The sequence below is a fragment of the Microcebus murinus genome, chromosome 4 (assembly GCF_040939455.1).
Source record: "Microcebus murinus isolate Inina chromosome 4, M.murinus_Inina_mat1.0, whole genome shotgun sequence".
Taxonomy (NCBI): Eukaryota; Metazoa; Chordata; class Mammalia; order Primates; family Cheirogaleidae; genus Microcebus; species Microcebus murinus.
This window is the reverse complement of record NC_134107.1, coordinates 23,585,603-23,609,787: the sequence shown is the minus strand read 5'-3', so window position 1 is coordinate 23,609,787 and position 24,185 is coordinate 23,585,603. Positions and strand designations below refer to the sequence as shown.

The 24,185-nt window shown below is 58.2% G+C and overlaps 1 protein-coding gene across 1 annotated transcript in view; it reads right to left on the bottom strand.

Moving 5' to 3' along the window:
• Window positions 1-4,059: 4,059 nt before the first annotated feature.
• Window positions 4,060-24,185, bottom strand: part of ALX4 (ALX homeobox 4) — a 43,103-nt gene continuing 22,977 nt past the window's right edge. The window contains exons 2-4 of the mRNA XM_012790407.3: window positions 17,256-17,566; window positions 11,144-11,272; window positions 4,060-8,673 (exon numbers count right to left, since the gene is read on the bottom strand). Coding sequence (XP_012645861.1) covers window positions 8,350-8,673; window positions 11,144-11,272; window positions 17,256-17,566 — 764 coding nt within the window. The 3' untranslated portion in view covers window positions 4,060-8,349. The remainder of the gene's footprint in view (window positions 8,674-11,143; window positions 11,273-17,255; window positions 17,567-24,185) is intronic.

Sequence of the window (24,185 nt, the reverse complement as noted above, 5' to 3'; positions counted from 1 at the left end):
CCTTTGGGATATGGGGATGAGAAGAGCCACCACCCATCTGTTTCTGTGCTTCCCTGACCCCCGTACAACACATACCAGCCACACTGCTTCTTGCGGATTGAATTGTGCCCCCCAAATTCACATATGAAAGCCCTAACCCCCAGTGAACTGTGTTTGGAGATAGGGCCTATAAAGAGGAATACAGTTAAATGAGGTCACAAGGGTTGGTTCTTAATTCAGTAGGACCAGTGTCCTTATAAGAAGAGGAAGAGACACCAGAGCTGTCTCTGTGCATGCACAAAGGAAGGGACGTGTGAGGACGCAGAGAAAGTGGTCATCCACTAGCCAGAGAAAGAGACCTCGCCAGAAACTAGGTTTGCCAGAGTCTTGACCATGGACTTCTGGCCTCGAGAACTGTGAGAAAATACATGTCTGCTGTTTAAGCCACTTAGCGTGTGGTATTTTGTTATGGCAGCCTGAATAGGCTAACACACTGCTCGCCGCCCCCCAGCCCACACCAACCTATAAATATAACACCAGGGGTTCCCAGTGCTCCACCGTGTGCTGTCACGCTTGTGTCATAGGACCCCAGCCTTTAGCACCCTCCTGCCTTTGGCCACTTGGATGGAAGTCAGCCCCTTTGGCCCCTCCCAAACTCCTCCACTGTGCACCATTCCTCCTTTGTACAACTCTCTTCACTACTTTCAAATATTTTAACTCTTTTGGACTTACAACTGCCTTGCGAAACAATCAGGAAACAGCTGGTTATCCCCATTTTTCAGATGAAAGCATTGAAAATGAAAGCATTTTAGTGGCTTGCCTAAAGTAACAGAGCTTACTTAGTAAGTTGCAAAGTCAGTTCTTAAACTCAGGTCTCCTGCCTCTCACTTCACCGCATGGATTCCTGGGCACTGCGTTTCCATGTTTTTTTCTGGGCAGAGCTTTCTGTCCAAACCTACCTTGGAGAGGAGGTATGGTCTGCCTTTGTGTTTCATCCTTCCTTACGCTCTTATCCCCTTCCCTCGTCCTCCCAACACACGTTTATTTTCATTCTCCCCCCATGGGATAGCTTGGCCCTACTGTCACAGCCACAAGGAGCCCTTCCCTGCCCAAAGACCCTGGAAATGACAGAGATACTTTGTGGGTAGAGGACAGAAGGATGTGGAGAGGGCTTGAAATGCACCCAAAAGAGAAATCCCAAGAGGCAATGCAAGAAAACCGCCTGCACATCTAAGAACTACGTCCTGCCTGAGGCTCCGGGGAGATCTCATGCAGGCATCACAGTGGGTTTGCTCCCAACTAGTGAAGGCAGCACCTTAACACATGGTGTGCACATGCTTATAAACTGAAGCTCCTTGTGGAAGTTTGCCCTTACTCAAGCCTGTTGGTCTGTGTTGAGCTCAAAAAAAAAAAAAAAAAAAAGAATCTGTTTGGAATCACACAGAATTCCTGGGAAAATTTCAACTCTCACACCCCATTGTCTTTTGGCACTAGCTTGCATCTTCTCACTTGTGAACACAGAGACAGTTTGCAGTCAGCTCTATTTTGGGGAACCAGCTATTTGTGGAGGGCCTATTGTTCCTTAGCTGCTGAGTGTGCACATCTGGAGCTGTGGAGGGGGAAGTGCCACCACCACTGCACTCCCACTGGTCAAGTTGAGGACTGCTGTCCCAAGACCTGGGACAATGGGATCAGTGATCAGGGGAAGGCGAGAGCAGTTTATGCTGGGTTTGGCACCAAGGTGAGAAAGAGCCATCTGCAGACTGCCCCTGAAGCAGGGGTTGAGTGGAGGGTTTAGGGGCACAAGGATTGGCTAGGGATGACCGGGACAAAGCGGGATTTGAGCCCAAGGCAAGGTGGAGAAGCTCCAACATGAGGACTGTTGGACACAGGACCTCTTGCACCATCCTGGGGAGCTGGCTTTGTGCTGGCCCAACCCAAGCAACACTAAGTCAAGCGGCCGGCCTTCCTGTCTTGGCCATGACTCGTCGCAAATGCACATGAGCCCTAGAAGAACAGGGTGGGCAGGGTCCCTGGTCAAGCAGAGGCTCCAAGTTCACTCCAGGCTGATCTCCAGTGACCTGAGTCAGCATCCAGTTCTCTTTAAAATGAGTCCCTGAGTCTCCTCTGACCTTCCTCCTCCCACCCTGCATCAGAACAGAACATCTCAGCATTCCCACCTTGCCGTTCGCTCAGTCCATTCCTCGACGTTCTTATTCTCTGAGGCATTTGGACGTCAGTGCAGCCAGTCTCCTCTTAGAGCTTTTTAGGCTTGTGGGGAAGTCGGGCAGATAGATAGACACCATATGCAGTATCCCATGCTGTGTGTGTTACAGTGTACGGACAGTTCGGTGCAAGCATGGGGCGGCGGGTTACTGGGGTGGAGGTTGGGGTGGGAGCATGGGGTTAAGAAAGCTTCACAGAGGCTGTTACCGTCCGGAGGAAGCCTTACAGAATGACGAGGAGCCCGCCTGGTGGAGAGGAGCTGGGGAGGAGATACAGGCTCTTTCAGCAGAAGAGACAGTAAGTCCAGTGATGGGGACAAGTGGGGACAAGTGGAAAGTCCCACATGGCTTTGGGGACAATGAGCTGTTCCGGGCAACCCGACAGTGCACGGGGGAGGCATGGGCACCAGTCGGAGGAGGCCCTGCTGGCCTTCTCCTCCCCAGAGACTGCTCAGAAGCACGGGCCCCAGGGATGGGCCACCTGAGTCACCAGTGGCACGCCCCGTCGGGCCAGTCTTCCCCTTTACCAGGGCACTCACCTGCACTCGGGGATTCGGGTGTTCCCAGCTCCCACAGGAAAAAGTCGGGGCACGAGGGACGGATGGCATCCCGTGTGGTTTGCACTTTGCTTTCCCTCTCTCTGCTTCTCTCCTGCCCTGTGACTCCGCAGTGATCTGGTGTGGAGAGGCCAAGTGCTACCATGATCCTGAGCCCTAATAGATGACAAGTGCTGTTTTTAAAAGACAAGTCCCCCCACCCAAGCCAACCTAAAACCCAGCTGGGTCTATGCTGAATGTGACCTTCCTCCCCCGCCCTCCCAGCTATCAAATCTGAGATGTGGCTCCAAAAAAGAACGTTCAAATAATTGGAGAAAGCAAAGGCGTTTCCTACCAGACTTGCAGCTGGGAGCCAGAGGGAGAGAGGCCTTTCCCTCAGGAATGAATAATCATTGTCCTTTTTGTCACTATGCTACATTGGCCTGCAGAGCCCGTGCACGTACTTTGTCCATTTGATCCTTCCCCCACGTTGGTAAGCTAAGCAGGGACGGGGGTTATTTCTATCCTTTTGGTGTGAGGACTGAGAGTCAGCTGGTTTGGTCAACAGAAACGACTCCCCCCCCCCCCCACGGGGTCCCTTGGACGCTAGCTGCCTCTCCCTGGGCCACCCTCACACTGGGACGCACGGAAGCACCTATTCTGCAGCAGAACCTGGGCCCCTCCTGCTTCATATTTTGTCTTTAGAGCTTGGCTTTAAAAATCATCTGGCCATACCTCCTGCAGGGAAAGTTCCCCCAGCCACCGAGTGGCAGAGCCAGGACTGGGACCTGCCTGTCCTGGAGGCCTGCCCTGTGCTCTTGGTGCCAAGCAGCCTGGGCCTCCAAGCTCTGGCGCTCCTCCTGCTTTCAGAACAGACGCTGGAAAGAGAAGCGTGCACGGTGACATCGAGGGGCTGGCAGCCTGGTTGCAAAGGCACAGCCTGTCCCCAGCACACCCCAGATGCAGGGAGGCACAGGCTGCTGCTGTGACCCCTCCTGCTGCCTCAGAAGTGGGCCCTGGCACCCCCCTTACCCCCGCTAGTTTGTCTGCTGTGCAGGCAGGTCCTCTGGGACAAACGGGGGTATGGCCCAGACCCTTGAAGGCCACGCACCCCCTCTTTGTGCAGGAGCATCAGCCGGCCACCTGTTGTTAATCTAGCCCCGGTAATCCATTCTGTACTGTGTCAGCAGTTCAAAAGGGCACTGTTAGTATTTTTTGCCGACTTCAATTAACGTGAGATTTCAGAGGCCCCTCTGATCACATTTCATCTGTCACAAGTCAGGAACAAAACGGACAGATTCCAGTTGAGAGGAGGAAGGAGAAGGAGTTTATTGCAAACAACAACAACAACCAAACAGACAGTTCGGGCTGTGCCCAGCAAAGGGTGTCCGGGTAGCGTCCGGCTGGCTCCGCTCTCCATTCTGCCCCATGCCTGGGCCCCTAAGTCTCCTTGTCACCAACATTCCTCCCCTCCCAAAAAACATGTAAGTGCAATAACTTACTTTAAAAGGCAAGAACATTTCTTTTAATATTTTGCTATAATGTAGTTACATGGTGGTATAGGCAGTAAAACTTTATGGAACTGACCTCATTTTTTTTTTTACATTTTTCTGGATTTTTAGTGTATTTTTAACATATATATTTTTAATATTCCACCCCAGGCCATTAAGCTAAAGGAAAAGTTGCATTTATACAGGGTTAAAATATCTTACAATGAGAACAGTAAGTATTGGTTGAGGTCCATGTTCCTTCTAGCACTCAGCTCTTATTTCAACCACTGCACACCCAAACAGAGTATTAGACATTGAAAACTGTCCTTCAAAATCAGTAGTATAAAGGCCTAGCTCTATGTATGTAAGTGAAGGGGGAGGAAAGGAGAGGGCAGGGTTAGGTCCTGTTGGTTCAATGCCGTGGCTACTGTCCAGCGGAAGCGCCTCTTCTCCCTGCGGCATCCTGAAAGAAGTGAAGTGCGGGTGATGGGTCCTTGTCGCCTTCTCATTTTTGTGGGGATGGTCACAGATCATTATCCTGGGGGCCAGTTTGCCAACATCCTCCCCCAGCGAGGCCTGTCTGTCTTTGCGCCAGACACCAGGGCCACCAAACAGACCAGGAGCCCCCAAGTGTCTCTCGAGTCCTCGAAGAGGGTCTCCCCACCGTGCAGCCCAGAGGGTGACGGACTATGTAAGCAGGGTATGTGGGAGTTGTCATGGAAACGTGCCTCTCGTCTACCCGGCCGAAATGACAGGGTGGGGGGAAGCACAGGGCTGGGTCCAGTGTGGTCACAGCAGCACGCGCTGAGGGGACCCACCCCGCTCTGGCAGCCCCGGTCCCCTGGCAGTGTCTCTGAACTAACCTGGCCACCACGCTTCCCGGAGCTGGAGGCTCAGTGGTGAGAGCTGAGAATCAAGTATAGTTAAAAGGATTCAAGGAAAGTGGTAAAAGCCTGTGTGCTCCAAGTGCCGTTTTAGACCTGGAGACAAGCCTCTCTGTGTGCCCCCCAGATCCGTCTGCTCCCACACCCTGGGAGCAGCGACGGCACCTGGAGGGAGGTAGCAGCACCTTAGTGTTGAGCCCGGGCGCGCCGAGACCCGTTCCCGGCCGGGGCTCGAGGCTGTCAATGCTGGGAGGCCACCCACTCATCTGCCAGCTGCCCATCCTCCATGTTTAAGTTGCCCTTTCTGTTGAGATCTTAGGCAAACAGCCAAAGGAGACCCTCACCTCTCTTAGCTTGTTCACTTAGCAGTGAACCACACAGCAGGTGGATTCTCCTCTCCTCCTGCCTTCCTGAGACCTAGCTCCTGAGGAAACCAGGTGGCCGAGGAGAGCTGCCCAAACCTGCTTAGTCAGCCAAGGAGCCCACAGTGCGGAAGGCCGGGCCCAGCCACCCAGCTGGGAAGGAACCAGGGCCCCCAAGGTTCTCTTGCAGAGAACCGAGCTGCTGAGTAGATGCAGGTGAGGCAAGGGGAGCTCCACACAGCACCGGCCACCCTCGGTGCCAGGCGAGGCCGAGACCCTCGCACCCCAGGCAGCATGTTCTCTCTCAGCCTTGCCACAGGGCAAAGGACAGGGCAGCCACTTCTCCTCTCGGGCCGGGTCTTCTCTGTTGTGAAGGGGCTGGACTAGCTAGAGGGTTTCTAAGCTCCCTTCCAACTCGGTTCCGTGATCCTTAGCGTGATTAGGTGGCCCTAGAGGGCTGGGATAGGGCCCAGAAGACAGGCCTGGGGTAAGCAGCCAGCTTTGGAGAGAGGGACAGGGATGTCCACACTGACATGCTCAGTCACAGACACTTCTTGGCTGTGCTGTTGGGACAGGCCTTCTTCTAATCAAGGCTTTCTCTTCTCAAGCTTTTGGGTTGAAATTTGCCTGATTTGGGTCTAGCCCAGCCAGAATGCAGACACATGGAGGAAGGGCGGCCAGGCGTCCCCTTCAGAAGAACCCACCCAAAGGCCTTTCTCTCCCTCCCTCCTCTCTGGGCCTGTCCTGGTTTCCCCCACATCTTCGGATTCTGGATTCTCTCACGGGGGAGGGGAGACCCGTGCTGAAAGTTCGACCTGACCTTCCTCAGCCAGGAGCGCATTTCTGAGGGAAACGGGACTGTTCCCAGCTTTAAGTTCTTCCTTTCCTCTGCTACATTTCGGGGAGCCTGAGTTATTTCAGTGGGCCTCAGAACTGGAAAAAAGCTTCCCGAGAGTCACTCCAAGATCCTTAAATATTTGAAACACTTAAAGCCAAGGCTTCAAGAACATTTAATTCAATGTCTGAGACCCTTTCACCTCTGTAAGATCAATCATAGAGCTACGGTTCACAAAGAGGTCTGGACGTTTTACGGGAGGCCAAAGCCAGATCCTTCCCGGCCCTGCTTCCAGCAGCGGAGGACGCCAGGCTGCGCTCCCCACCCAGCCCTGGGCAGCCCGGGCAGCTGCTCTCGCTCCTCAACGCCAAGGTTCCCTCGGCCCAACCCAAGAGGCCGTTTTGTGTCCAGGCCGCTGAGCCTGGAGGGCCCGGCCCTCCTCAGTGACAGGCTTGGAAGTAGCAGGTAGGAAAGGCAGGTGCTTCTCCCCGGGGGCTCCTGCCAGAGGGGCCTCCTGCGTCTGCCCCGCCTGCCTCAAGGACAGGCCGTGGTGTTCTGCAGGCTGAGGTGCAGGCCGGCCCTGGCGCCAAACCCGGGCTGCAGGTGTCAGGTCTAGCGGGCAGGGAGCCCCCTTCCCACAGGTGGGGCGCCTGCCTTCCCGAGGGCACCCTGGCACCCCACTGCCACAGAGCAAGCCACCCAGAGGCGCTCAGCCCCACGAACTCTTCCCAAGGCCAGAGAGAGGGTCTGGGAGTCCCGATGCCCTAGGGGACAGGTGTGAGGCGGGGCAGGCTCTCTGAGAGCCGGAAGGCGGAGAGGAGAAGAGCAGGCTGTCCCTGTGCCTGGAGGAGCGCGGAGCCCCACCTGCTGTGGACGGCTCTGGGCGGCGATCACCGTGCCGGAGGAGGTGGCAGGTGAGGCAGTCAGTCTGAGACCGTGGCAGGACCTGGAGTCCGGGCACAGCCACACGCCTCCTAGCAAAGCCCGCCCGCTGCTCCTGCCCTCTGCCGCCACAGCCCCAAGCCCGAGCTTATGTGTCCCAGTTGTAAGTCCTCCCACTTCAGCCCCATGAGTGACCAGGGTGGGATGGGAAGGGACAGGCATCTCCAGGTCCACCTGGAGGGGCCCTGACTGGACTCCAGCACTGACTGGATAGAGAATGAAGCTGCCCGGACCTCCCACCGTCCCGCTGCCAGGAGAGCCGAAGGGCTGCCAAGCCTCCACCCCCACGTGGTCGCCTCCCTGCAGCCCTCCCTTTCCCCAGAAGCTTTTCTTCTTCCAGCACCATGGTGGCCCTCCAGGAACCTGTGTTCTCAGCTTCCCTGGATCCGGCCCCTCCCGTGCAGGTCCAGCCAGAACCAGGGTCTCCGGGGTGCAGGGGCTGGCATGTCTCCCCTGGGGACTGGCCTCCTCCTCTGCCCACTCCCTCCAGCTGTGTCCAGCACAGGGGACAGCCAGGATGCCGCAGGCAAGGTGCTGTCAGACCTGCCACCATTCAGGGTGAGGGCAAGGCAAGGGCTTGGCCCAGGAGGTCGGATTCCACGTGCTCTCTGGGAGAGGAAGACGCAAGGGCAGGAGAAGGGCTCTGCAGGGCAGCTGTTCTGCAGACACAGCCATCAGCCTGGCGACGAGGGATCCCTCAGGAAGGGGGAGGATGGACAAGGCTGGACTGTTGGTGCGGCGGGGTCTAGACAGGACTCTAACTTTGACTCAAGGTCAAACTAGGCGGGGTGGAGGAGCAGGCGGTGAGGGGGGAGAAAGGGCCTTCAGCTCAGAATGGACTCGAAGCCACAAAGCTTGGCCACCTGGCTTTTTCCATGGCCTGTGGCCAGGAGCAGGGGTCATGGCCTCAGGGCCTGCCGCCCTCCCTCCCCGCAGTCCACGGGGCCTCGGACTTGGGGCGGCTGAAAGTGCTGCGGGTCAGGCCCCCGGCCCAGGCCAGGTTCCTAAGAGGAGAGTCGAGTGGGGGCTGGGGGCCTGGAGAGCACGGGCGTGGCCAGGGCCCCGGGTGGGTAGGGACGGGGCAGGAGGAGCCCTGTCATGTGGCCCAGGAGATGGCCGCGCTGTGCTCCTTGGCCTTCATGCGCAGGGCCGCAATGCTCGAGGTCTTGCGGTCCGGCTCACCGTTGAGCTCGTAGCCGTTGAGGCCTGGGCCGAGGCCGGCCGCTCCGAACAGGCTGCTCATGTGTGTCTGGCCCACGTGACTGCCGGCCCCAGAGACGCTCAGGAAGTCGGTGCTGGCCCCAGAGCCGGGCGGGTGGGCGTGCGGGGACATGCAGGCAGGCACCGGGTCACAGGGGACCACGCAGGCGGGCACTGGCGAGGCAGCCCCATTGTTGCCGATCCAGGACGGGTTCTGAATCTGGGGAGAGGGAAGGGACGGGTGTCACAGGCTGGTGGAGGGATGGCATGGGAGGGGCCTCGCCCCTCACATGACCTCTGCCCCTCCTGAGTCCACGATGACAATGAAACCCTTCCTGAGAGTCTAACCGTGATGGATGTCCAGACTGCCCGGGGGGCTGGGTTTTATGCTTTGGAGCCTTGTTCGTAGGGCCAGGCGAGCAGCGGATAGACATTCAGAGGTCAGGACTGACTTCCGGCTCCATCAAGGGGCCAGGAAAGGGCTCCCCTGGGGGCACGGCATCCCCTCAGCCCAGCTGGCTTCCTAATTTTAGACACAGTTGTGGGCTCTGTCGCTCCATCTGTGGACAGCAACTGTGTCTTATTCACCTCTGACTCTGCCACAGGCCTGGCACGTCTGCAGGTACCTGACCAAGGTGAGCTGGCCTCAATTCAGAGAGCTTTGGCGTTGGGCACACAGCTTCTGGGCTTGCAGGTTGCAGGGGTGGAGGGGTGGGGGCAGTGGGCTTGCAGGTTGCAGGGGTGGGGGCAGGGGGCTTGCAGGTTGCAGGGGTGGAGGGGTGGGGGCAGGGGGCTTCCAGGTTGCAGGGCTGGAGGGGTGGGGGCAGGAAGCAGAGGTCTGAATCCTCCCAGAAGCCAAGGTCAGTGGCTGAGGTTCCAGACCAAACTCTTGAGGTGTCAGAATAACTTGGGATGGAAGGAGCTGCCGCAGGAGTGGACAGTGGGAGCTGGGGCTGGATACCCATGTGCCACGAGCTGCAGAGGGTGCTCAGGCACAGGGGTGCACTGGACGTCTCGTCCTCGGACGTCTCGTCCTCCATCTGTGCCACTGTACTTCTTTTCCCTCCCCAGCTTCCACCTCAGGGCTTCCATCTTCCTCTGCCCCCTAAGCATTTATGGGGTGTGGGGGAGCAGCTGGGAGGAGGAGACCCGTGCTCCCCTCAGCTTTTGCGCACGGGAATGTCAGTATTCCCCAGCAGGCTTCTGCCGGCCCGCCCTGCCCTCCCTGAGTGTTTGGAGTGCGCCCAGGGGAGGTGTTCAAAAGCAGAGTGGAGAGGGGGCTTGGCCCCAGATCCCAGATCCCACGGGCTTCCTAATGGCAGCAAGGGCTGTGTGCAGCCTGGCGTGCCACACTCCTCCCCGCTGGTCGGGTGATGGGGAGCTGGTGGGCATCACAACGCCCGCTCTTGGAAGAGGCCTGGGCGTGCGCTAGGTGGTGCTGCGGGGAGAGGGTGAGCGGGGCCCTGGGTGGGCTTTCTCCCCCCAGCTGGTGGCTCTGGCAGCAGAGATCAAAGCCAGGCAGCAGAGCCACCAGCGTTCCATCCTGGGGGACAGAGGAAGGCTGGGTGTGGGGAGGGAGAGGGGCATAAAGAGAATGAAAGGACACAGCGGGAGCTGATGCAGATGGCACGCGTGAGACCCCCACATTCCTCAGTGTCCCCTCCAGGCCTGCCCCACCCATGAATCCTGCGGGGCGGGCACAGCGCTGGTCAGGGTGGGGAGCCCCGAGACCGCTTGCCAGCATGGTGCCAGAGCAGGGAGGAGGAAAGGAGACTCGGGAATGCCGTGTCACTGCTGGCCATTGGGCGAGGCCAGGGTTGGAGCTGAGGCAGAGGCCACCCAGGATGAGCAGGGAGGGAGCGGCTACCTCTGCGGGACAGGCGGAGGGCGTCTGCAGCAGACTCGGCCAGAAACACTCCTCTTCCTGCGTCCTGGGTGCCTGACACTGCTCACTATGCCTCCGTCCCTTTGCACCTCACTAATGATACTAGAACCAGACGTCCAGGAAGCTGCTCTCGGGGAAGGCAGAAGTGGGGACAGAGCCTGGGAGCACCGAGCGCAGGCGCACAGACGTTTTTACACTGTGCAATTCACCAAGCACTTTTGCGTGATCTGATTTGGACCTTACAGCAGCCTTGTAAAAGCCTTGGGCAGATACTTTTCTCATGTCCAATTTCCAGGTGAAAATGAAGCTCAGAGAGCTCGGGCCTCGCCTGAAGTGAGAAAGACTCGGAGCTGGGAAGGCATCCTGGGTCTGGGACCTGGGTCTGGGATTGAGCAGCCCTGCTCAATCCAACCTGGCCACGAGTCCTCCAGGCCCCAGAACGCCCTTGCAGAGGGGACACTCTCAGTGATCTCTGATGGCCTGGAGACCCCTGGCTCCTCCTGCCTCGGTCCCAATGCTGCCACAGCACAAGGGGCCGAAGCAGCAGAGGAAAGAGCTGCTCTCACCGCTCCAGGCTTCCTTTCCCAAAGTCCAGCCAAGCCTGGATCAACGACTGCTTGGCCCGAAATAGCCCTGCGCCTCCCACATTCTGGTATAGACAGGCACCCCCCCCCCCAGCGTGGGACTGATGGGCAGCCTGGGGCCCTGAGTGTTGTCGCAGGGGACCTGGGCTGTCCTCCAAGGGGCCCATTCTCAGAGTGCCAGGGGCTAGGCGTCACAGGGGGCAGCTTGGGGTGGGACGTACCTGGGCGTAGTTCTCAGCTCGGGCAAGGAGGGGCAGCTCGTAGGCAGTGGAGAAGTGGGTTCGAACTTGCTGCATCTGCCCAAAACGCTCCCTCTTCCTCCACTTGGCCCTCCGGTTCTGGAACCAAACCTGCAGGACAGAGCAGTTGTCACAAGGGTCAGACGCCAACCTGGAGGCCTCACCAGCAGGCACTGCAAACTGTTCCTTGAGACCCACCAGTGGAGGAGCACGTGGGAGCCAGGAGGCCACAGGTAAGTGTCAGCCTCGGTTTGTCCTCAAGAGTTTACTGTCTAGAATCATCGACTGAGTGGGAAGGTAGCTCACCCCCAGCTAGCCAGGGCTGTGATTTGGGGTCGGTAGCTTCATTTTCCTAAGCTTCAGAATCTAGAGCAGGCAAATGTAGCCCACCCACGAAACAAGTCACAGGTCATCTTAGTAGCCATCTAACCCTCTATGGGTTACAGACTCACATGGAGAATCTGGTAAAAAGTACGAATGCTCCTCCAGAAATTCATTCTAGACTATCACACATAGTTCTGCCAGTTCTCCAAAAGGCTCATGGCTCAGAATTCCTACCTCCATGCATCCTCTCCCTCTGCACCCTTCTTGTAGGAAACAAAGTCTCCCAGCTCACAGCACCCATGTGTTAAAGTGGGTGAGGCCTTGTGGGATAGGAAGAGCTCTGCCAGGCAACAGAGGCAATCAGGGAAGGCTTCCTGGAGGAGAGGACGGGAGCTGGGCCTAGGGTGGTTGGCTGGAAGGAGGAAAGCCCAGGCCTGAGTTTAGAAACAGCAAGGCACATTCAGAAGACCTGAGGAGGCCAGTTTGAGGCACAGGGTGGGAAAGACAGAAGCACGGAAGCTGGAGTCAGATTATGGAGGGCCTCGAATGCCGAGTGAAGGGCATTGCCTCAGTGCTGTCCACAGAGCTGGCCGCTACAAAATCTGCACAGAGCAGAGGCTTGATGCTGGGAAGGAGTGGAGGGCCACCTGTCACTGAGCATGGGTGGGTGGGACGTTGGCTCGACTGGGGAGGAGAGGTCTCTGAGCCAGATGTGCACACCAGCGTCTTTGGTCGGGGGCAGGGGTGGGTGCTTTCCCTTTGCAGGAGCATTTCTGGGAGAGGGAGAACTCTCCCAGGGCTCGCAGGCAAGGGCCCACCTTGGGGCCTGCAACCCCTGGCCCCTGACGTGGGGTTTGGGGAGGGGTGAGGGCGCGGGGAGAGGAGGGAGGGGTCAGCCTGCAGGCCAGCAATGGCGTCTGGCCGAGTCAAAGGCAGAGCTCAGCCTCCTCTCGAGGGCCCTCCTGCCGGCTCGAGGTGACTGCCTGCGGGCGGGCGTTGCAGACTCCCACGCAAGGGCCGCCCCCCAGACAGCAGCCCCAGCAGGGTCTTGCCAGGCTCTTCTGGGCGCAGACACTGAGAAAGCCGAGGAACCGTCCCTGCCCTCCGGCTGGAAACACTTTTTCCCTAGCTCATGGCTGCCAAGCTAGCTAGGAGGAGTCGTTGCTGGAAGTTTCTCTGCCTGAGAGCACCTGAGCTTCCTCGCTGTGGGGAGGGGAGACGCGCCGGCCAGGGGTGTGGACAGGTGCCCACAGGGCTGCCAACAGAAGGGCCCACGGGCGCGCCGGCTTGGCCGAGGCCTCAGTCTCTGCACCTGGAAGATGGGGCCCCGTCTGCCCCTACGTCCTCTCAGGAATGGTGCCTCGTAGGAGCGGCAGGCGACACAGACAGGAGACGAATCAGGGAGGTTCAGAGCGTCTCACCACGTCTGCTTATTTATAGCCCTGACATTTCTGGCTGTCTTTTGCTAGGGGGCGAGGTCAACAGAGGTGGGCTGAGCTGGGGCTGGGCGGGACATGGGTGCGTTCTCCGCTCCTGCTTCAACTCGCTCCCCCCTGCCTGAGCCCAAGTATATGTGTGTGCACGAGTGTGCCCACGCGTGTGTGCACGTGTGCGTGTGTACATGCTGCCTGCAGTGTAGGAGAAGCGCTCTTCCTGTGTCTTCCCTAGAGACAGGCCCTCTCCGCAGCCTGGGGCCTCGGCCCTGCCCCGGGCCTCCCAGGGCCGTCCTCCTCCAGGGCCCCTGGGGTCCAGGCCCAGGCCTCCCACTGGGAGCCGGGGGCAGGTGGGGTCTCTGCTCTGCGCTGCTGAAACGGGATCCCCCTTTATCAGCGGCCTGGGATGGGAGACGGGGCCAGGATGAGAGAATGAATCAGAGGAGCTTGTTTTCATTTCATGTTTAATTTCCTGCAGGCTTAGCTCCGTCTTTCCGCTCCTTCCTCAGCCTCCCAGGGTTTTCTGCGGGAGAAGCCAGGGGGAGGGGAGAGCCCACTAGAGGCACAGAGATAAATGGCTTCCCTCTCTTCTTCATGTTGCTGCCCCTGCCGGGGGTCCCCTTGTGCCCCTATGGGTCCCAGGTCCCCGTCGGGGTGGGAGGTGTCCCTGCAGGCTCTGGAACAGGGGACCCAGGGGTGGGCTGGGAGGGACCCCGAGGGGAGAAGGAGGTGGCCTGTGTCTGGCAAGGGGGCTGGCGGGAGGGGAGCAGTGGGGATAGAACGCGGCGGGCGGGGCTGGTGTGAGGGAGGAGGAGGCGGTTATCTGGGGAAGACGAATGACCGAATGACCAGGCGGGGGAGAGCAGCAGAGAGAGCTGTCTTTGGCACGGGAGTGGAAGAGGGTCAGGCTCGGGGTTAAGGGAGGGCTGAAGGTGGAGATAAGGGAGGTGGGAGAGCCGCTGATGGGGGTGGGAGTTCGCTGCCACCTCCTCCTGCGGGGGTTCCTTTGTCCTGGCCTTACCCTGTGCACGAGGCAGTAGCCCTGGCTCCGGCTTTTCTGCCCAAATTGAGACTTAAGCTCAGTTAGCATTGCTGGTCCTCAGTATCCTGCCCCATAAATGTGGCAGGGGTACCCTTCCATTTCTGAGCCCTGGAGCCCGGGGCCCTGAGACCTCCCCTCCAGAGGCCACACAGCCCCACCGCCGCTCGGTGCCTCAGGCTCTGCAGCCGCAGCAGTCTTGCAGCACAGCCCCAGGGAGGACAGCCAACCGCAAGGGCACAGCCCCGGGGAGGACAGCCAACCGCAAGGTCCCCGCCGGCCGCTCTCCCGTCCTGAACGTCGCACCCCAGGACCACCCCGGTCCCGGGCCCACCCTGGCCTGGGCCTGCTCAGCACAGGCCTCTCCCGAGGACGGGGCTGTGCAAGGAACCAACTGTCTTGGCGGAGGCCTCGCTAACCGCAGCCCATCTGGGGCCAGGGCGGGGTGGCCCAGGGCGGGGAGGCCTCTGTCTTATTGTCTTCAGACACCAGCTGCGGAGATTGGAATCCCAGACAGCAGAGAGGCCCCTGCAGCCCCTGGAGCAGGGCCAGACCCCAGGCTTCTTCCCAGGAAAAGTCCATCTTGGGGCTCCCATCGCCCCCCACCCTGTCCCCACTGCCGCTCTACGCCAGGCACCTGGCTGGCCACCAGCTGAGTACGCGCCCTGAACAAACGCAGCAGAGACAGGCAGGGGGTTCCACTGCAGCCCCCTCACCCCCTGAGGGCACTGCCAGGCTCAGGGCTCAACCCAGAGGTCTGACGCACATGAAGATCCCACCCACCCTGCTGCCTGTATACAAAGAAAAGCCTCTGAACAATCTGGCATGCGTCCTGGTACAGCAAGCCAAAGTCACAGAAGCACTCCTAGACTCTAGTCTCAGCATTGCTACTGAGCCACTGCTGGTAACTTCAGGTGATCACTTCCCATCTCTGGGCCTCTTCTTCCTCATCTATCAAGCACTACCATTCTATAATTCTATGACCCTCCCAATTCATGATAAGATATGCAACATATCAGGGTTTCCTTTTCTGCCTTGGCTGCCAGGAAGCTCAGGCTTGAAGTTTGTGCTCAATGGCAATTACGATCCTTAGCCTAAATTTTTACCAAATTACCTCCCCATTTCATGCTGTGATTCTTTTTCTTAAATTGAAATGATACATCTTTAATTGTAAGCTGCCCAACTCTATTTGGGCAGTAGGCATAAATATGAGTGTGTGTGTGTGTGTGTGTGTGTGTGCACACGCGTATGTGTGTTCAGAGAGAACACTCCGGTTTAGCTGCAAGGTGACTGAAAAATGATCTGCGTGCCTCGGTGTCACGTCCATGTCTTGTACTGAAAGGGCCACCTTTCTTTCAATACTCGGGGAACTCCACTCCCGGGCGCTCGTATGTTTGTTAGGAAGCACGTGTGCAACACACATAGGCGCACACCTATGCACACTCGCACTGAACAGAAACCGAAGCGGTTTATCCCCCTAGCAACACAGCACCCACAGGGTGTGCCCAGCCTGCCGCGCCCCTTCCCCTGCAGATCCTCCCAGACCCGCTGCTGGAGCCCAGGCTGGTTCTGGGTTCCTGTCCGGATTCTGGCATGTGAGGCCACGTGGGCGGCTGGTCACCCCAACTCAGATGACAGCGTGCGTGTGCCAGGGCTTCTGGGGCACAGGAGAGCCCCCGCTGCCCTGCGGCCTTCCTCGGCCACCACCAGGCACGCTCCAGCCCCACCTCGGGCAGCTGCCCTTCCCAGACGCTGCATATTTACCAGTGACCGTCAGTCCTTTCTCAGCATTGCCAATGCCTCTGCCTTATTGGACAGAATGTGGCTGAAACTGAAGAACCTTTTATTGACGCCTTAGAAGCACGCTGCTTAGATTCTTTCATGAACTAACGCAGCTGCGCCCGTGGGGCCTGCCGGGGAGGGCAAGGCCTCTCTGTCCTGGCACTGAGTGGCCCAGATCGCTGCACTGTGCTGACTTTTTAAAAATCCCTCTTTGCTCTCAATCCGTTGATTTCTCTGCCCACCGGAGGAGAGAAAACTGCTACATGACAACACTGCATTTGCTGTTTCTAACATGGTTTGGTTGGAAAAGCAGGCTGAGCATGACGTTTATTTTGTGGTTAATTGAAGTTTGAACTTTAGTGCATGTGTTTTGGCTACTCCGAGGTCTTTGCTTTCTTTCTGGTTCTTTCTTTGTTATGATTTCATGTGTGTAGGGGGTGGGGGTCACACACCTCTCTGGACAAAGGAGGTTGACACAAATCTTTATTTTTTGCTTTTGTTGCTGAGTTTGGCCTTCTCTGATTGGTGGGAATACAGTGACAAACATTCAGGCTGCACCTGACCTCAAGGGGCTAACATTCCAGTAGCAAGAGAAAATAAAGTAACTTAAGCCAGTCATATATTCTATAAAGAAGATAAAATGGGACAATGGGTAGAAGGTGACCTGGTTTGGTTGTGTTGTATTGGTGTGAATTACGTTGGGTTGGGCTGGGTTGAGTTGAGTTGTGTTGGGTTGGGTTGAATTGAGTTGTGTTGTGTTGTGTTGAGTTGAGTTGTGTTATATTGGGTTGAGTTGAGTTGTGTTGGGTTGGGTTGAGTTGGGTTGTGTTGGGTTGAGTTGGGTTGTGTTGGGTTGAGTTGTGTAGGGTTGAGTTGAGTTGGGTTGTGTTGGGTTCTATTGGGCTGTGTTGTGTTGTGTTGCATGGAGTTAGGTTATGTTGGGTTGAGTTGGATCGAGTGTGTTGGGTTCCATTATGTTGTGTTGTGTTGGGTGTTTTGGTGATTGGGTGGCAGTAGGGGGCTACTGCTTTAGCCACGGTGGTCAGGAGGACTTCTCAGAGGAGGAATGTTGAGTTGGGACCTGAAAGGTGGAGGAGGGGCAGCCATCCCAGGCTGAAGGAAGAGCTGGATTGTTCTCTGTTTCTGCCCACTGGATTACTGTGGACCTTTGTGTTTGTACTGTTTCCCGTCTAACAGACGTGCCTTCCAGAGCAGGGACCCATTGTCCTTCCCGGTGTGAAAGGGTCTGGACTCTCATACCGTGTCAAGCCCAGCAGCCTGCAGCAGCTGTCCTGTCCCTGCACTGGGGGCCCTTCCCCCCCCCCACCGGTGACACAGAAGCCTGATACGATCGTGGATAACAGCAGAGCTGCTCTGGGCAGGCCAGGGCATGAGGGGCAGGCTGAGCGCCCACCTGTCTCAGCGCTCCGTGGACCGAGGTGGAGAAAGCCCTGGCGTGGCTGCTGGACGGTCAGGAGACCCCCCTGCCCACGCGCAGACGGCCTCGCTCACTCACCTGCACGCGGGCCTCGGTCAGGTCCGTCCTCATGGCCAGCTGCTCCCGCGCGTACACGTCGGGGTAGTGGGTCTTCTGGAAGACCTTCTCCAGCTCCTCCAGCTGGTAGCTGGTGAACGTGGTCCGGTTGCGCCGCTTCTTGCCCTTGTTGCTCTCCGAGTCGGCCTTCTCCAGCGGGCTGGGGAGGTCGGAGCCGGCCCGGTCCTGGGGCCCCTTCACCCCAGCCTCCTTGACACTGAGGTAGCTGCTGTCCATCGCCACGGTGTCAGAGTCGGGCGGCAACTCTGGCTCTCCCAGGGAGCTCTCTTTGGCTGGAGGAGGAGGAAACAAAGTCAGAAACCAATGGCTGAACCAAGCAACAGAGGAGGGGGGCAGTCGGGGACCATCTGCCCTCCCCACTCAGAGGCTCATTAGATGCGAGGTCAGGACACTCGGGTTCTCATCCTGGCTTGGCATTACCATACTGCGTGGCCGTGGGCAAGTCCCCTCCCCTCTCTGAGCCTCTTCATCTTAATGGGTCCCTTCCAGCACCAATGTTATGGGCCCTGGGCCAGCCAATTTGACCTCTATGCCCTTTAATCCTCACCTCTCTGACCCTGAGCACCTCTCTCTAGAGAGAGTCCCTTTGTCAAGACTTTAGGGCATGAAGAATGCTGGCCCTGGGTGGAAGCGAAAACCCATGTCTGGGTTGGGAGGCTTGGGAGCGAGGTGGAGGGGCCAGCACCGTGGCAGAGAGGAATGTCCCTTCTTTCAGCAGAAGCCCTGGAGACTCTGCCCCAAGAACCCAGTGCGGAGGGGTCACTTCTCCATGCCTGTCACCCCACCCTCCACAGCAGTCTCACTTATTGGCCAACAGAGGGGTCTTTCTCCCCTGGGGGTGGGCATGCCTGAGGCAGGGGCCACATTTCCTTTTACACGCAGCGTCCTGCCCACTGCTTACGGACGTTGTCACTGTCAGCGTGCTGACATCTGGGCCTGGGAGACCTACATGGACACAGCTCACAGCCCGGGCCCACAGCCTCTGTCCTCTGCCAGAACGGGGCTCACGGGCCAACTCCCAGGAGCTCAGAACCGGCAAGGATGGAGGAGGAGGGGGAGGAGGGGGAGGCCAGGATGGGAGGGTGGGGTGGGAAGTAGCTTGTCCAAGTCTAAAGAGCCCAGTTAGCACCCTTGGCAGACACACTCGCCTCCCGATAGAGGGTTTAGAGCGTGGACTCTGTAGCCAGGCACTCAGCTCCGAATCCTGCACCTGTGACTCTGCAGCTCTGTGCTTTGGACAGTTGACTTAACCTCTTTGTGCCTCAGTTTCCCCCTCTATAAAATGGGTGTGAAGATACTTGTAGATCTTCCTCGTGGGGTAGCTGTGGGAAATAAAGAGTCTCGCGTGGAAAGCACTCGGCACAGTGCTGGCTATGTAGGGTTTGCCCATTATCATTATCCACATTGCTGGTCCAGACTTGCAAGCCCAAAGGGCCTGATAGGATTAGAGGATTCCGACCCTGGAAAAGTCCTCCAAGTGTGAAGGCCCTGAGTGCACAGGCTCGGGCAGGAGCATGCGCAGACACTTTGGGAAGGGCATCCAACGGGTGTCTGGAGATGTGGGTGTGAACCTCTTTAGGCACATTCCCTGGTCTGTGACTTAGAGAACAGGAACCTTGTTGAGTGAAAGAATGTACATGATTAATAAGACGTGGGAGGGGACATTTGACAAGACCTTTTACATGCACAGGCTTTGATCACCACAACAAGCATGTGCAGTAGGTATGAGCATCAACCACTCTGACCCTCGGTTTCTTCTTCTGGAAATAGGTCCAAGCGACAGGCATTAAGGGGCAGGATGATGCGCTAGCCCAGGTCTTCTGACTCCATCCAGATCCTGGGGGCTGAGGCTTCAGATTCGAGCTCATCCCTGCTTTGTGCACACACGGGGGAAGCTGAGAGGGACATCTTGCCTCTGTCATTCTCACCTTCCTCTCCAAGGCACCAAGGAAAGGGAACAGAGGTGAGTGCCCAGAGTAGGCCTGGAAGCAGCTTCCAGAGCCTGTTCCTGGGGGCCACTGAGCGTGCAGACGCCATGGGGGTGGCGGACCAGCCCAGAGGCATCACGCATGACACCCATGTGAGCCCAGGCACAGGCGGACAGCCACGGCTTCAGTGACAGCATTATGCAAACTGCAGCTGGCAGCCAGGCCAAGAGCTTTCAGCAAAGATATTTATCTTCCTGGCAGACAAATTTTATGTTTGGGGTTTTTTTTTTGGTTTTGTTTTATTTTTTTGTTTTTTTGGGATTTTTTTAGGAAAGAAATCCCACCCAGCCTCACCAAAAATAAACATCCCAGTTATGCAACTTCCTGGAGGCCAGGCCGGGGGGGAGGCAGCCCCTGCCCCCTCCTGCCCCGGCACAAACCCCCAGGCCCCATCTCATCGCCCATGGACCCTTACAGCACCCTTCTGCATCGGGTGAGGGTTGGGACCGCCCCACAAGAGGAGGTCTGGGGCTGGCAAGGGGTGCACCGCGCTATAGAAGCAGAGGGTTGGTGGGGACCTGCCCCGATTCCTAGTTTTAACTGGAGGGGAAACTGAGGCCAGAGAGAGAAGGGAACCCGCCCTAATTATGGACAGAGGGCCCGTCCTCTGCTCCCTGCCCTCCATGGCCTTGGGGCCTATTCCCAGGGAGAAAGGTAGTGACAGAAGGAGTCCAGGGGCCTCACATGACCACAGAGTCCTGTCCTGTTCATCCCGTGGGGAGAAGGACCAGCCCTGAGTCCGCGGGAGCAAGGACGTGGCCCTCAGAGGGCCCCTCGGCACTGAGTGGCTCAGCTTAGCAGGGTAGGCAGTGGAACGTCCAGGCGTCCATGGTGACCAGTGAGAATCCAGTTTTGCCCACCTCCAGCCACCCACTGGGAGCAAGCCACTGGGGAGAAGTGGACACAGCACAGGGCACACAAAGGCCACCAGCCCGAGAGCTGGGAGCCCGGCTGTCAGCGCCTGCACTGCCCACTCCACCCGTGACTCCAGATGACCCAGTTGCCTCCGGGGAGAGCCTGCAGCCGTGGTTGTTGTGGCCCTAGCCGGGTGTGTCCCCCCACCACTCACCTGCAGGCCCCCCCCACGTAGGACCTGGGGTGGGGGGAGGGGCGTGTCTATGCTGCAGACGGGGGGACCTGGGGAAGGATGCTCCTGGGTCCTTCCAGCCTCAGTCTGGGTCATCAGTCATCTTGCTTTGAATTCTGAGGCTGGGTTCCTAATTTAGACAACACAGGCAAACTCCAGAAAGTTCTGTGGCTGCACTTGACCGCTCAGAATCCTCAGGCCTACGATCCCAGCCTCAGCTCAGCTATTTCCACTCCTTCCACCCTGCGGCATCTTCGCCAAGTGCTGCCGTCAGCCTTGGGTGACAGGGAGCTCACTGCCCGCAGGACAACTGGACTGTTCGCCCTTAGGTCCGGCCGTGCCCGTCTCCTGCCGGTCTGGCTCACTGGTGCCCCTTCCCCAGATGGCCATGTGAATGCGGGGGCCACGCCTCCCTCTCTGAGTCTTCCATCCCCACTGCTGTTCCTCAGGCGGCCCGGAGTCCACCGAGCCTGTCTGGGTGGGGCCAGGCCGGGGCGAGGCCAGCAGAGTGCTCTCCAGCGAGGTGGCCCGGGGCCTGGGTGCTGGTCAGAATCCAGCTCACCCTGCAGTGTCCTCAACGGGACGGGTGCTGACAGCAGAGGTCCCACAACTCAGGCTGGGTTACTCCTGACCAAAGGAAACCACTGACCTCCTTGGTCCCCTTCTTCCCCTGCCTCCTGCCACCTGCCTGGAATGTCCCCTCCTTTCCAGCTGACCTCCAAGATCCAGTAAAGCACCAGCTCCTCCAGGGAGCCCTCCCAGACTGCAACCATCCTCTGTCTTCTGCTCCCTCTCTCCAATTAGCGCCTGTTTGCTGCCTGGTCTCTAATCAAGCTCTAAAGGGCCAGATCCTCTTACAGAATGTCAGTTCCCCAGGGGATGGCACCTCATGCCATTTGTCCCTTCTCAGCCCGGGGCTGAGCCGAGGACAGGGCAGGCAGCAGAAATGTGGTAAGAGGTTGCTGAAGAATAAATGAACGACTTCGAAGAAACAAACATTGCTGGGCTCTTGCCCTGCCCAGCTATCCGTGCGTCTGCGCTGCTCTGGTCCCCTGTGGAGCACGTGCAGAATGTGTCTGCGGGGCAAATGCGTGAGCCAACTCATCCCGCTACACGGCAAGGCAGGGGCGGGGGGAGGCACTGAAAGAGGCGCACAGCAGCAATGCCACCGCGGAGGCTGCCGGCACGAGTGGCGGAGATGGCTGAAGGAGAGGGGAGAGGACAGACCAAGGCAGACTTTGAGGGACGTCTCCACGCAGGGAGCAGGACAGAAACGAGGAGGGCCAGGGAGACAGAAGAAGAAGGGACAAGATTGATATGGGAGGCTCGAGGATTGGAGCCAATGTCCAGGAAAGCGGCTCCAGGCTCTGCCGGGAACTGGCTCCATGTCCCGCCCCTGATGCCACGCTGGGGAGAGAAAAGGCCGCAGGGGAAGTCTCAGCTCACCCGTAGGGACCCAGCCTGGGTCCAGACCACCTGCCTGCAGGTCCGCCTTCTCCCCACCCTCCCGGGAGTGGCTCCGTGTGGATCTGGAAAGGCTGTATGTTGGTGGCCCTGCCCTGGTGGGGAGGGGATCCCTTGGAGGGGTTTGTCCCCGGGCCCAGGCTTTGGAGGCCAAAACAAGGTCCTCCCAATGTGCGGCTTCCCCAGTCTTAACCTGGAAATAAACCCCAGACTACTCAGAATTGTCGAGTAATGCACACACTTCGCCAAGAGCAGCGCCTGCCCCGCAGAAGGTGCGTGCTGGACAGTGGCCACTGTGGCACTGAATGGCCTTCACACAACCCTAGGCCAACATCATTTCCATACATGGCTTCTGATGAAGTGGGAGGCATTTGGTTCAAGGTTACATTTTTAATCAGGAGCCACAGAGGGCCCGTCGACCTCTGCCGGGACCCCACCAGGGCCGAGCCCCCCACTGTGAGAGCCACCCCCCCCCCCCCCCCCCCCCCGTGCTGGGCACCCTGGCTGTCGCACTGCAGCGGAAGAAATGCAAGAAATGGAAAACCTGCCGGCATCCCTCAACCTCTCCCCACGGTCCCGGTTCAGCCAGTGGCATCGCTCTGATCTACTTTCACCTTTTTTAAACATGAAAGCCTTGAGAGGTTTCCGAAAGTGACGGTTTAAAGAGAACGAACTTCTGAAGCCATTTGGGGAAGGGTGCGGGCAGCGTCTGCGAGCACGGACGGGCACCCGAGGGCGTGTGGCCGGGTCTGCCGTCGTAAGTGGGCACGGGAACACGCGTGTAGATGCTCGCGGGTGGGTCTGTGGAGTGTCAAGCGCAGGCACGCAGTGGGATGCGTGTGCCCAAGGGTGTGCCCACAGTTGCGTGTGGGTGCGTGTCCCACCCCCCCCCCCATGCTGGCGGTGGCGTGTGTCTGCGCGGAGCGGTGTGCGGCCCGTGCATGTGGCGTGTAGGGCTCAGGGTCTCCGTAACTTTATCCTCCGTGGTTTTGATTACATCTCTTTTCCCTGCAAACATCTGCTCTGTGGGGCACATGCCGCCCGCTCTGTTCCCGGCGAGCTGGCCCCACACGCCCGTGGCGGAGCGCACAGCACCGATGTAATCTCCTCAAACAAAACACGCCAGCCGGGCCCCTGCATGCTATTTAAAGGGCACTGACTAAACCCGCTGCTGTCCAAACAGTCGTGTGGGGGTGGGGCGGGGGTCAAAGGTTAGCCATTGATCACGTCCCCACCCCACCTCATCTGCCACTGGGCTCTGTCCAGAGCTCAACTTGGATGTCCCTAATGTAGCTTCGGGCCCAATAAATAATGCCGAAGGGTCAGCGGTGACGGGGGGGGGGGGCATTTCAGCACACGTGCGTGGAGCATAGCCGTGTGCACCGGACAGACACGGACAGTGTCCCGCCCTCGAGGGCTGCCAATCGCAGAGTACGGGCTAGAGGGGCAGCGCCGGTCCTCAGGCCAGCCACCGGGAAGGCGGCACAGGGGCCCCCGCCCACCCAGACCCCCTGACCAAGCCCCTAACACGCTCCCCAACAGGGAAAGTCTGAGAAGCTGCCACAGAGCACAGAGGGCAGGGGAGACGTGCGGACTGTCCCATCCTGGAGGCATCAGGGGGATGGGACGTCAGGGGGAAACTAGCGAAATCCAAATAAAGTGTGGAGTTTAGTTAACAGTAATGTTTAAAAAAAGGTGGGCAAAACATTTGAACAGACGCTTCACCAAAGAAGATACACAGGCAGCAAGTAAGCGTGAGAACGTGCCCAGCATCATGACCCGCCACGGGAAGGCAGATGGAAACCACAGCGCGACGGCCGCGCACCTATCACAGCAGATGTGAGGACACCTGCCGGTGTCCCGTCAGAGTGGGCGTGAGCGGCAGCTGAACCCTCGGGCATCACGGTGACAGCTGGGCAGTGTCTTTCGTGATTAAACCTACGCGGACCTCATACCCGGCAATCCCACTCCTAGGCGTTTGCCCCAAAGAAATAAAGACTTATTTTCAGGAGAGGGGAACCCAAACCTGTATGCGAATGTTTACAGAAGCTTTGTTCATAATCACCCCAACCTGGAAACAACCCGAGTGTCCTTTGACAGGTGCATGGCTGAGCAAGGTGGGGACAGCCACGTGCTAGGACCGACTCAGCAGTGAACTAGTGACACGGTGACACGGTGACGCGGGTGAACCTCCAAGGTGGCACTGTGATCTGTAAAACAAGCCAGTCTCAACATTTACGTGAAGTATGACCCCACTTAGTTATCATAGAACATTCTGGAAAAGGCAAAACTATGGGGACAGAGAACAGATCGCTGGCTGCCAGGGGCTGGAGGAGGGGAAGGTTTGTTGGC